Genomic DNA, 13,897 nt, shown 5'->3' on the forward strand with positions numbered 1-13,897 from the left:
GAGCACCTGATCACTTCCCAAACCTGAAGCTTCAGTACTCTTTAACCTTCCACTGGTTTGCCTCATTGAGATTCCAGTTAACAGTCAAGCTGGTCCACCACACACAATGTGGAAATGCAATGCCATCTAAAACTGCACAGTTTTTGAATACATCAGCTATCAAAATACTCATCAGTGGGTTCAAACTGCCAGTGATGAACACAACACTTCACCATAGTCACCAATATCACTTTCAGCCGTGGAATTCAGTTTCACACATTATTTCAAAAACACGATTCTTTCACTGCGGAAAATTCATTGCGCAACTAGCAATTACACGACTAACCATTCCCAGTGTATTTCTCAGATTCAAGCATCTACAGTCAGTGTCCCACATCTGGTTTTTGACTCGATTCTCAGACTGGCTAGAAGTATGACCATCATTTTGCCTGCTGCAGTTGTGCCTAGTTTGGGGGTGTTTAAGAGACCCGTGGATAGGTTTATGGATGAAAAGGGATTGGTTTAGGTTAGAGGGTCATTGTTTTTAAACTGGTTGGCGCAACATCGTGGGCCGAAGGGCCTGTTCTGCGCTGTAATGTTCTATGTTCTATCAGCAACCTGGTCTTTGTACTGGAATCTGTGTTTAATATTTTGTTGATCTCGAAATTCACCCACCATGTTTTACCACAGAGCTGCCTGTTCTGGATAGGAAAGTAGCTGGAAATTACGCCTTTCCCAAGGGTAGCAGCCAATTTGATCCAGGAGGGTCTTCCCCGAGTAACTGAACCCCTGTCAATACAATAAATCTATCTACATGAGAGAAACAATCGAGTAACTTAAATGCCAATACGTATTCTGGGATTTAAAGGTTAAACTTTGTCAGTCTCTTATATTACTTGCATCAAAGTCCATAAAATCTCCATCTATGGGCTGATCACCTGCTTTCTTAAAGGTCTATTAAAAAGGTCGACCATGCTTCATGTACTTCCAACAGATTATTCTGCTGGAAAACATATCCAAAAACTGTAATTAAAGGGCCAATCTCTCTTTGGTGTTTAGCTCATCCACATCCAATTCTGAAAATACTTTACTCCGAATCTCATTTTTGCTGGTTATGATAAAGCTGAAGGTATACCTTCCTTCTTTGGAAGTAACTAAGTAACCAATGTCCACATCTCAACCTAATCTTTCCATTGCTAATATGGTTCCACTTCCAAACCGGAGATTCCTTCTGCCATTCTGTAACTGAGATGGTCAGCAGCAACGTGCTTCTTTTATTTCTCAAAGAATAGAGAGAAAAACATCTCATTCAGCAACCAACTACAAGAGCTGAAAGTTCATCCTCTTCATGGAATACAGGGCTTTGTTTCATTCATTCAAGGGCTAGCTGGCCAGTATTTATTGTCCATCCCTAGTTGCCCGAAAGCAGTTGAGAGTTGTTGTGGCTTTGGACTCACACATAGGCAGACCAAGTAAGGACAGCAGATTTCCTTCCCTAAAGGACATTAGTGAACCAGATGGGTTTTCGTATCTACGGTCATCAGTAGATTCATAATTCCAGATTTTTAAAATTCAATTCAAATTCTACCAGAATTCGAACCCATGATTCCAGAACATTAGCCGAGTTTCTGGATTAATAATGCCGTCAAGCCATTGCCTCCCCATTAAAGAATATGAACTGCGTGGAGGTAAATGTATTTAAGTTAGAAAGGTGCCATGGAAACTATGTGTTGGGTGAAAGTTGGACAAAAATTTCAAAATGAGAGAGAAACTGAGTCCGTTGCCGTGCGGCAAATGTTTTACTGAGAAAAGTTAAAGTTTTGAAATAACATTTTAAATAGACCAATTCCACAATTGACACCAAAGCTCTCAAATCGGTAGTGGGAGTCCGGAAATTTCTTGGCTCACTGCACCAGCCTGGGGATAAGGTGTTTCAAATGGCGGGATCTTCATTTCAGGAGTTCGGTCGAGAATGGAGTCAGGCCCACTGCCTCTGGATGCTGATCGGACGCAGCCACATGGGCTGCTGAGTGCAGAGATGGGATGTTTAAAAGGGTCATCTTACTTCTCTGTCCCAGTTGTTACTTAAACATTAGGCCCTCCAACCCTCACCTCTCAGAGTCATAGGGCCATAGAGGTTTACAAGCATGAAAACAGGCCCTTTGGCCAACTTGTCCACGCTGCCCTTTTGTTTTTAAGACCCTAAGCTAATGTCGTCGGCTCAGTGGGCCGAAGGGCCTGTTCCAATGTTGTATTGTCCTCTGGACCATGTTAACTCCAATAATTGTGTGTTAAAGAGGAGGGTTGTTTCCGAGACAACAAAGCAAAGTCACAGTGTCTCCCAGTTCTTCCCAGACACTCAATGAGCTGCTTTATATATTTTTTGTGATTTCTTAATCCTTACCCAATTAAGGAGGCCACACTTCATTCCCAATTTAAAGCATGCATTTCATTACAACACAACTTCAACAAAAATACCATCCTAACTTGGAAACATATCGCTGTTCCTTCACAGTCGCTGGGTCAAAATCTTGCCCTAACAGCACTGTGGGTGTACCTGCACCACATGGACTTTATAGTACAGTACAGCACAGTACAGGCCCTTGGCCCTCAAAGTTGTGCCGAGCTTTGTCCGAAACCAAGATCAAGCTATCCTACTCCCTTTCATTCTGGAGTGCTCCATGCGCCTATCCAATACCCGCCTGAAAGTTCCTGAAGTGTCCAACTCCACTATCACAGCAGGCAGTGTATTCCACACCCCAACCACTCGCTAAGTAAAGAACCTACCTCAGACATCCCTCCTATATCTCCCACCATGAACCTTATAGTTATGCCCCTGGTAATAGCTACATCCACACGAGGAAATAGTCTCTGCACGTCCACTCTATCTATCCCCCTCATCATCTTATAAACCTCTATTAAGTCCCTCTCATCCTTCTCCGCTCTGAAGAGAAAAGCCCACCTCCCTCAATCTTTCCTCATAAGACCTACCCTCAAACCAGACAGCATCCTTGTAAAGCTCCTCTGCACTCTGTCCAATGCTTCCACATCCTTCTTATACTGAGGTGACTAGAACTGCACACAATATTCCAAATGACTAGCGATTCAAAAAGGCAGCTCATCGCCTTCTCCAGGATAATTAGGTGTGGACATCTCACATCCCAAGAAAGAACAAAGTTTAAAAAAACTGAAAAGATAGCAGACATCCTTTGCTTTTTAAGATAACTGGAAAAATAATAATAAGTCAGAAAGAAATTTTATACAAGGGCCTTGAGAATGTATACTTCTGACATCACCATTATTGAACCAAGATCCACAAAGTTTAAAAAAATGTAAATGTTGATTTCAAAAAGAGGAACATTAAAAGGACTGGGAAGAGCAACAAGAAAATAGGGTGGCAGTTCATGCACAGGAAAATACTGGCTTAGTATGTGAGTGGTTAAATAACTTGTTCTTGTGCTGGAACACTAACACACGATTTATGTTATGAAAGTCATAGCCTGTAAAATACAATGTTTTATTTGTAGGCTTGTTACTGAATTTAAGCTCTGAAAATCCATACAGATAATGGGAAATAACATTCTGGAAATATAGACAACAAAGAAAGTTGACAAAGGATTTCTACCCAAAATATTAACTTGTCTTCTGGGCCTGTTGTATTTGCAGCATTTTCCAACTTTCACTGTAAAAAGTATTTCCTTTTGGCAGACTATACTTACAGAATATGACATCGCAATTTTTGTGTTTGGCACTAACTTGACCTTTCCCTCACTGGTCAAATTCACATCCACAATTCGATTGCCATTGTAGCCTATCTCAAGTTTTTTGTAAGTCCATAGAAAATGATCCTCTCCATTTTCATCTGCTTCCCCGACAATCCCTGCACAGGACAAGAAAAACATTGCATCATGTAGTTTAGAAAGGGAAGGCCTTTCTTCTCTGTAGAACTTGAACATCTAACAGAACATCCAGCCATTTCTGCACTCAAGTGTTAACATTATGTATTCATTATGTATTCACATCAACATATTTCTTTATCTAATAAAGCTGATACCAGCAATATACAGCAATTTTGTGAATACACATGCCACTTTTCCGATAGTGTGCAAAATAACTCAAGAATTGCTTACTCAAGACATAGCATTTGAAATGTTGAGATGAGATGTTCAATGTAAGGATGAGATTTTTTACACCTTATGATGCACCGGAAGGCAATACATGAAATTACCACACAACTGCAACATCACTCACCACAGACCCAATACAGGCCATGGAGACTAAGCACAATTTATGCCCTGGGTTTCCCAAACATCAGGACTCAATTTGACATCCCCGATGGAGCACAAAGGAATGCAAAGCATGATGTTTGGCAGGGGCTTGGTTGCAGAAGTTGCCTCTGGGCTCCCTCCAGATTTTGTTTCCAGGGTTTGGTCCCTGAGTCTTCAACTCGTCCGCAGTATCCTTAAGTCAATGAAGCTATTTGCCTATAGCTAAGAGTTTGGTGTGTCCACACGTCAGTGTATGTCCACACACAATGTCTGGCATGGGAGGTGGTCACACAACTTCTGAGTTCCTCTCAAGTCTTAGCCAAGGGCTACCAGGGACCCAGTTTCTATGAGCTGCCACAAGGAGAAAAGGCAACTAGATTTTTCAGCTAGTGAGGATGTGCAATAACTTTGCATGATGCGATGGAGATCAAACTGAGGATCTGTACAGAGTGTGTGGGTAGCATGCTTTCCACTATGATATTTTGCTTATTTTCAGTCCACATTGCTGGCTAACAATAATGTGCAACCCTCTCCCAGTCTCTACAGTGCCTCTATCGATAAATTCCAACGTCCTCAGCTGTGGGCATCTTACTCATACCTAAATATTTGAATCTTGCCAGTGAGGTTTCTGTTTCTGCACAGGACTGAAGTGACCTAAATAAGACACAGATAACATCTCCTGCGACTGTGATAAATGAGCTCTCTCTGCAGGTTTTGACAACGTTGACCACACCATCATAAGCCGTGAAGAAGGCTTACAGTGTGTTAGCATTTATTAACAAGGTGTTTGAGTTTAAGAGCCGTGGGGTTATGCTGTAACTATACTGGACCTTGGTGAGACCACATGTGGAATATTGTGTTCAGTTCTGGTCACCTCATTATAAGAAGGATGTGGAAGCATTGGAGAGAGTGCAGAGGAGATTTACCAGGATGCTGCCTGGTTTGGAGGGTAGGTCTTATGAGGAAAAGTTGAGGGAGCTGGGGCTTTTCTCTTTGGAGCAGAGGAGGATGAGGGGCGACTTAATAGAGGTTTATAAGATGATGAGGGGGATAGAGTGGACATGCAGAGACTATTTCCTCGGGTGGATGTAGCTGTTACTAGAGGGCATAACTATAACGTTCATGGTGGGTGATACAGGAGCGATGTCCGAGTTAGATTCTTTACTCAGAGTGGTTGGGGTGTGGAATAGACTGCCTGCTGTGATAGTGGAGTCGGACACTTTAGGAACTTTCAAGCTGTTATTGGATAGGCACATGGAGCACTCTAGAATTGTAGGTAGAGGATAGCTTGATCTTGGGATTGGAAATAGCTTGGCACAACATTGAGGGCCAAAGGTCCTGTACTGTGCTGTAATGTTCTATGTTCTATCTTCCTTCAATGTCTTTCTTCTGTTGTCCACCTCAATGGAATGGGCTCCAATCTTACTCAGAGCATCACCAGTAATGGCTTGTCTGCTTGCCCAAGGACAAGTTACCTCAGTATCCTCCCTCTCCTCATCTATTATCTCTTGGTGATATCATCTGAAGACATGGACCCAGGTTCTATCCACACGTTGACAATGACCCTCTCCCATCATCTCTTCTCTACTGCCCATTTGTCAGACTGCTTCTCAGCTATCCAGTCATGGATGAAGCACCAGTTCTTTCATTTAAACACTGGAAAAGCTGAAGCCACAATGGTATCACCACAAACTCTGGCTCCTCATCACCAAATAGATCCTATGACAGCTAATGTCCATGCTCAACACAAGCTGAGTTCTGACCCCATATGCTCACCAGCACAAAGATGATCTACGTGCATGCCATAGCATGGTCTGATTTCACCCTTGCCTTTGCTCATATGCTCAGATTAAACCCTCATCAATGGCTTTATCACCCAGACTCGTCTACTCCAACATCTACCCAGTTAGTGCTTCATCCACCAGCACAAGCAAACTGCTGAAGCCCATGGCCCATTCACACTTACCTACCACCTATCCTTATTGACCTACTTTGGCTCCTAGTTCAACAGTGCCTCGAGTTTATAGTTATTTTCTGTTTTTAAAAATTGCTTCATGACCCTGTCCATGTCCTCTGCAAACTTCTGACAATTCTACAACTCCCCAACAATCCCCAAACTCTCTTCTGCTCCGATATGAAACTGCACCACTGAAATAAAAATCAGGCCAAAACTAGGAATCTTATGCTTCAACGTAATTCCAGAAGAAGTAGCTGAAATTACTATGCTACATTGAATTTGCTGTTCTCAGCTAGATCAACTCAATAGCTGCAATAAATAATCTCATGCCTCTGGGCAAAGGAAAAGGGAAAGACTCTGTGGTGCTTTGGTTTCTGAATTATGTTCTGTAACCACTGTTTGGAAGCACATGTATGAAGTCAGTACAGTATGAGAATTGGCTGTAATTCAGATTCCTTGTTCAGCTTCAGTGGTGAAGCCACAAAGTACCGGAGGGCAGACAGCTGACATCTGGTGAACCAGATCACAAAGAAAGACTGAGACAAAATTCAGCAGCAGCACAGAAACTAACACCAGCAGGACACTGTAAATGGATACTGACAATCTAATTGTGTGGCAAAACCATAGAAGACAGAGTTCAATGTAGGACCCCATCTGCCACAGTTTTGCCTATTCCCTTTTACTGTGTACAGTTCTGATCACCCTATTATAGAAAGAATATTATTAAACTAGAAGAATGCAGAAAAGATTTATTAGGATGTACCGGGAATTGATGGTTTGAGCTATAAGGAGAGGCTGGATAGGCTGGGACTTTTTCCCCTGGAGTGTAGGTGGTTTAGGGGTGATCTTATAAAGGTCTACAAAATAATGAGGGGCACTGATAAGGTGGATGGTCAACATCTTTTCCTAAAGTTAGGGGAGTCTAAAACTGGAGGGCATAGGTTTAAGATGAGAGGGAAGAGATACAAAAGTGTCCAGAGGGACAATTTCTTTTTAAAACAGAGGGTGGTAAGTGTCTAGAATGAGCTGCCAGATGCAGCAGAGGTGGGTATAATTTTGTCTTTTAAAAAGCATTCAGACAATTACATGGGTAAGATGGGTATAGAGGGATATGGGCCAAAGGTTGCCAATTGAGAATAGCAAGGTAGAAACTGTGAAGTTGCAGAGATTTAAGAGCCCAATTACAGGTGGAGAAGGTTGTGAAGAAAGCTTATGGTATGTTAGCCTTTATAGGAAGGGGTATAGAGTACAAGAGCTGGAGTCTAATGTTGCAGTTGTATAGAACGTTGGTTAGGCTGCATTTGGAGTACTGCGTTCAGTTCTGGTCGCCTTACTACCGGAAAGACGTGAAGACCCTGGAGAGAGTGCAGAGGCGGTTTACCAGGATGCTGCCTGGTATGGAAGGACTGGGCTATGAGGAAAGATTGGGCAAATTGGGGCAGTTTTCCCTAGAAAGACAGAGACTGAGGGGAGATCTAATATAAGATTATGAAGGGTATAGATAGAGTAAACAGTGGTAAGCTTTTTCCTAGATTGGAAACGCACATTACGAGGGGCCACGGGCTTCGGGTGAGGGGGGGAAAACGAGGTATAATTCGGATGTTAGAGGGAGGTTTTTCATACAGAGGGTAGTGGGGCTATAGAATGCTCTGCCAAGCAAGGTGGTGTAGGCAGGCACGCTGGAGTTGTTTGAGTTACTTAGATAGGCACATGAGCGGGATGGGGATGGAGGGATATAGGAGACTGTTTTAAATAAGGTTCAGGAGCCTTGGGATGTCCCTGGGAATCAACTGATTCCTATGGACCTTCCAACATATTTTCTGGCTCACTTGTTTTACTTTTGAGCTTCTGGGGATTCCCTTGAATGTTTGTATAAGGACGTGCATGGTATTGATGTTTCTCTCTTTTAATCCACAGGTGCTTCGGTCCGCCTTGTTGTCCAAGGAGGGGCATACACGCGATGGGTCGTATGAGGGTTGCTCTTGGATGTTTCGAGAATAGCCTAGTACTTCATGTCGTTAGTGTACGTTTAAACTGGACCAGATACTGGGCAACACAACAGCTCAGTGACTATCACTGTTTGCTGTGCAGATACATGGATTTGGGCCGGTGTCTGTGGGAGTTTGCGCATTCTCCCCGTGCTTGCGTGGGTTTTCTCTGGGTGCTCCGGTTTCCTCCCACACCCCAAAGATGTGCTCTTAGGCTGATTGGTGTAACAAATTGTCCCTAAATTAGTCTTCCCTCAATGTAGAATGCCATAAGCATAGACATGGGTCATGGGTGGAGAGGGGACTCGATGTTAAAATGGCGGCGCGGGCTCGTTGCGCCAAAGGGCCTCTTTCCCGGGCTGTGTTGTTCTTTTTTCTTTGTAAATCAAAGTTAGCAGACAGATACAAGAAATAATTTCAAACTAATTGAATTAACATGTGAAGTGCAGATTCACTAGAATGATAAGAGCTAAAAGGGTCATTATGAAGATATATTGCATAAACTAGTTTGTACTTGTCCGTCAAGCACAGAAGATCTAATTCAGATGTTCAAGATGTGTGAAGGATTTATTAGGATAGAATACAGAAACTATTTCCTCCGGCAGGGAAGACCGGAATGAAAATTAGACTTAGGCTGATCAAGGGTGATGTCCAAAAATACTACTTCACATGGAGAGTGAGTGCCCTTGATATCAGTGCCACATTTAACTAAGTATGGCATCAAAGAACCCTAGCAAAACTGAAGTCAATAAGAATCAGGTGGGAAACTCTCCACTGGTTGAAGGAAGATGGTTGTGGGTTGGAAGTCAATCACCTCAGCTCCAGGATATCACTGCAGGAGTTCCTCAGAGTAGTGTCCTAGGCCCAACTAACTTCAGCTGCTTCAAAAATGACTTGCCTTCCATCATAAGGTCAGTAGTGGGGACGGTTGCCGTTGACTGCATAATGTTCAGTATCATTCGCAACTCCTCAGATACTGAAGCAGTCCATGCCTAAATATGGCAAGACTCGAACAATGTCCAGACTTGGGCTGACAAGTGGCAAATAATATCTTTCCTAACAGCACACCACCTCATCCCTGGAGCCAGTTCAGTGACCCTGTTACACTCTACATCCACACACTCTATAACCTTCTTTGAGAGGAGACAAACTTGTTTATAGTGCTCCAGGTATGGCTTTACCAAAGTCCTGTAGAATAAGATTTACACTCCCATCCTTTAGTGATAAACACAAACAAAGTTTTGGAAAGAATTATAAGGGATAGAATTTATAATCATCAAGAGAAATAAATTGATGAGGGATAGCCAACATGGTTCTGTGAAGGGTAGGTTGTGCCTCACAAACCTTATCGAGTTTTTTGAAAAGGTGACCGAAGAGGTGGATACGGGTAAGGCAGTTGACGTGGTGAATATGGATTTTAGCAAAGTGTTTGATAAGGATCCCCATGGTAGGCTACTGCAGAAAATGCAGATGCATGGGATTGAGGGTGATTTAGCAATTTGGATCAGGAATTGGCGAGCTGATAGAAGACAGAGGGTGGTGGTTGATGGGAAATATTCAACCTGGAGTTCAGTTACAAGAGGTGTACCTCAGGGATCTGTTTTGGGGCCACTGCTGTTTGTCATTTTTATAAATGACCTAGATGAGGGTGTAGAAGGATGGGTTAGTAAATTTGCTGACGACACCAAAGTCGGGGGAGTCGTAGACAGTGAGGATGGATGTTACAGTTTGCAGAGGGACATAGATAAGCTGCAGAGCTGGGCTGAGAGGTAGCAAATGGAGTTTAATGCAGAAAAGTGTGAGCTGATTCACTTTGGTAAGAGTAACAGGAGTACAGAGTATAGGGCTAATGGAAGGACTCTTGGTGGTGTCGACGAGCAGAGAGATCTCGGTGTACGTGTGAATAGATCCCTGAAAGTTGGCACCCAGGTTGATAAGGTTGTTAAGAAGGCGTACAGTGTGTTAGCTTTTATTGGTAGAGGAATTGAATTTCGGAGCCATGCGGTCATGTTACAACTGTACAAAACTCTGGTGTGGCCGCACTTGGAATATTGCGTACAGTTCTGGTCGCCGCATTATAAGAAAGATGTGGAGGCATTGGAAAGGGTGCAGAGGAGGTTTACCAGTATGTCGCCTGGTATGGTGGGAAGGTCTTATGAGGAAAGGCTGAGGGGCTTGAGGTTAAAAGAAGGTTAAGAGGTGACCTAATTGAGGCATACAAGATGATCAGAGGGTTAGATAGGGTGGACAGTGAGAGCCTTTTTCCTCGGATGGTGATGGCTAACACGAGGGGACATAGCTTCAAATTAAGGGGTGGTAATTATAGGACGGATGTCAGAGGTAGGTTCTTTACTCAGAGGGTAGTAAGGGCGTGGAATGCCCTGCCTGCAGTTGTGGACTCACCAACTTTAAGGGCGTTCAAATGGTCAGTGGATAGACATATGGATAACATTGGAATAGTTTAGGTTAGAGGGTAATTAGATTGGTTCCACTGGTCGGCACAACATCAAGGGCCGAAGGGCCTGTACTGCACTGTATCATTCTATGTTCTAAAAACAGAAACTGCTGGAAAATCTCAGCAGGTTGACAGCCTCTATGGAGAAAGAATAGAGTAAGAAGTTTCACAACACCAGGTTAAAGTCTAACAGGTTTATTCGGTAGCAAAAGCCACTCGCTTTCGGAGCCCTGCTCCTTTGTCAGCTAAGTGGGAGTTCTGTCCACAAACAGGGCATACAAAGACACAAACTCAATTTACAAAATAATGGTTGGAATGCAAGTCTTTACAGGCAATCAAGTCTTAAAGGTGCAGACAATGTGAGTGGAGAGAGCCTTAAGCACAGGTTAAAGAGATGTGTATTGTCTCCAGACAGGACAGTACGTGAGATGTTGCAAGCCCAGGCAAGTCGTGGGAGTTACAGATAATGTGACATGAACTCAAGATCCCAGTTGAGGCTGTCCTCATGTGTGCGGAACTTGGCTATAACCTGTGCTGAGCAGAGACTGATCGCCAAGTTCCGCACGCACGAGGACAGCCTCAACTGGGATCTTGAGTTCATGTCACATTATCTGTAACTCCCACGACTTGCCTGGGCTTGCAACATCTCACTTACTGTCCTGTCTGGAGACAATATATATCTCTTTGACCTGTGCTGAGCAGAGACTGAAAGAGATGTGTATTGTCTCCAGATAGGACAGTTAATGAGATTTTGCAAGCCTAGGCAAGTCATGGGTTGGATTAGAGATAATGTGACATGAACCCAAGATCCCAGCTGAGGCCTTCCTCATATGTGTTATCAGTTTCTGCTCAGCGATTCTGCACTGTTGTGTGTCGTGAAGGCTGCCTTGCAGAACGCTTACCTTAAGATCAGAGGCTGAATGCCCATGACTGCTGAAGCGCTCCCCCACAGGAAGTGATTAGTTCTCTTCCTGTGGGGGAGGACCTTCAAAACCATGACTGATACCATTTAGAAAGACAGGGGCAGCAGACACCTGGGAACACCACCATCTGGAATTCCCTTCCAAACCACTCACCATCCTGACTTCAACATATACTGTCGTTCCTTCTTTGTCGCTGGGTCAAAATCTTGAAAACTCTCTTCCTAACAGTGGTGTCGTTGTGCTAATACCAAATGGACTGCAGTGGTTCAAGGTGGCAGCTCTCCACAATCTGATCAAGGGCAATTAGGGATGGGCCCAGCTAGCAAAGCCCACACATTAAATGAATAAAACATTAATTTGCTTTCCTAATTGCTCACTGTACTTGCATGCCGATTTTGCGGTGTGTGTACAAGGACAGCCAAATTCCAACATTTCCCAGTCTCATCAATTTAAAAAAATCTATGTCTCTATTTTATTCATCCAAAGTGGAAATGTGTGAAGTTATTCCATGCATGCTTTTGTTCACTCAGCTGACCTGTCTATATCTCTTTACAATCTGCTCACATCTATCTGTGTCAACTAATTTGGTCTCATTTCAATTAGGGCCCTGCACTAGAACTCCAAGGTATATTATGAAGCCAACTGGACCCCAACAATTTTTTATATTTCAGCATAAATATGAGGAAAGGATGTTCAGTCCAAGAATAATTCCGCAGACAAATTAGGGATCATTTATTAAAACGAGCTTTATTCGTAATTAACTCCAACTCTAACAAAATAGAACATAGAACACTACAGCACAAACAGGCCCTTCGGCCCACTAGTTGCGCCGATCACTTGTATACCTACTAAGCCATAGACCTATCTATAACCCCCAATCCCATTAGATCCCATATACTCATCCAGAAGTCTTTTAAAAGACCCCAGCGAGTTCGCCTCCACCACCACCAATGGCAGCCGATTCCATTCACTCACCACCCTCTGAGTGAAAAACTTACGCCTAACATCTCCTCTGTATTTGCTTCCCTGCACCTTAAATCTGTGTCCTCTCGTAGTGACCATTTCAGCCCTGGGAAATAGCCTCCGAGAATCCACCCTATCTATCCCTCTCAACATCTTATAAACCTCTATCAGGTCGCCTCTCAACCTGCGTCTCTCCAGGGAGAAGAGTCCCAGCTCCCTCAACCTATCTTCATAAGGCATGCCTCCCAATCCAGGCAACATCCTTGTAAATCTCCTCTGCACCCTTTCAATAGCTTCCACGTCCTTCCTATAGTGAGGCAACCAGAGCTGCACACAGTACTCCAAGTGGGGTCTGACAAGGGTCCTATAAAGTTGCAGCATTACCTCCCGACTCCTAAACTCAATCCCTCGATTAATGAAAGCCAGTACACCATACACCTTCTTGACTACATCCTCCACCTGCGAGGCCGATTTAAGAGTCTTATGGACCCGGACCCCAAGATCCCTCTGCTCTTCAACACAGCTAAGACTCCTACCCTTGATATTGTATTCCTTCATCCCATTGGTCCTGCCAAAATGGACCACTACACATTTATCTGTGTTGAAGTCCATCTGCCACTTCTCCGTCCAGTCTTGCATCCTATCTATGTCCCGCTGCAACTTCTGACATCCCTCCAGACCATCCACAACAGCACCAACCTTCGTATCATCTGCGAACTTGCTAACCCATCCCTCCACTTCCTCATCCAGGTCATTTATGAAAATGACAAACAGCAAGGGTCCTAGAACAGATCCCTGGGGCACTCCACTGGTGTCTGACCTCCATGCAGAAAAAGACCCATCCACAACTACTCTCTGCCTTCTGCAGGCAAGCCAGTTCTGGATCCACAAGGCCAAAGCCCCCTGGATCCCATGCCCTCTCACCTTCTCAAGAAGTCTTGCATGGGAGACCTTATCAAACACCTTGCTGAACTCCATGTAAACCACTTCTACCGCTCTTCCTTCATCAATGTGCTCAGTCACATTCTCAAAGAACTCAACTAGGCTCGTAAGGCACGATCTGCCCTTGACAAAACCATGTTGACTATTTCTGATCATTCTAAACTTCTCCAAATGCTCATAAATCTTGTCCCTCAGAAGCCTCTCCATCAACTTACCAACCACTGAGGTCAGACTCACCGGTCGGTAATTTCCCGGGCTATCCCTGTTCCCTTTCTTGATAATAGGAACCACATCTGTAATCTTCCAATCCTCCAGAACCTCTCCCGTCTCCATCGACAATGCAAAGATCATCGCCAGGGGCTCTGCAATCACTTCCTAGAGAGGCTAGAGAGGTGATTGCAGAGCCTCTGGCTCTGATCTTC

The 13,897-nt window shown here is 43.8% G+C and overlaps 1 protein-coding gene across 1 annotated transcript in view; it reads right to left on the minus strand.

Annotated features, from left to right (window-relative positions):
* The window catches only part of tm9sf3 (transmembrane 9 superfamily member 3), a 144,597-nt gene that overhangs the window by 87,188 nt on the left and 43,512 nt on the right, over positions 1 to 13,897 (minus strand). Inside the window, exon 4 of the mRNA XM_080215749.1 lies at positions 3,699 to 3,859. Coding sequence (XP_080071875.1) covers positions 3,699 to 3,859 — 161 coding nt within the window. The remainder of the gene's footprint in view (positions 1 to 3,698; positions 3,860 to 13,897) is intronic.

This window comes from Carcharhinus amblyrhynchos, chromosome 31 (genome assembly GCF_965287045.1).
Source record: "Carcharhinus amblyrhynchos chromosome 31, sCarAmb.v2.hapA, whole genome shotgun sequence".
In the NCBI taxonomy this organism is placed as follows: Eukaryota; Metazoa; Chordata; class Chondrichthyes; order Carcharhiniformes; family Carcharhinidae; genus Carcharhinus; species Carcharhinus amblyrhynchos.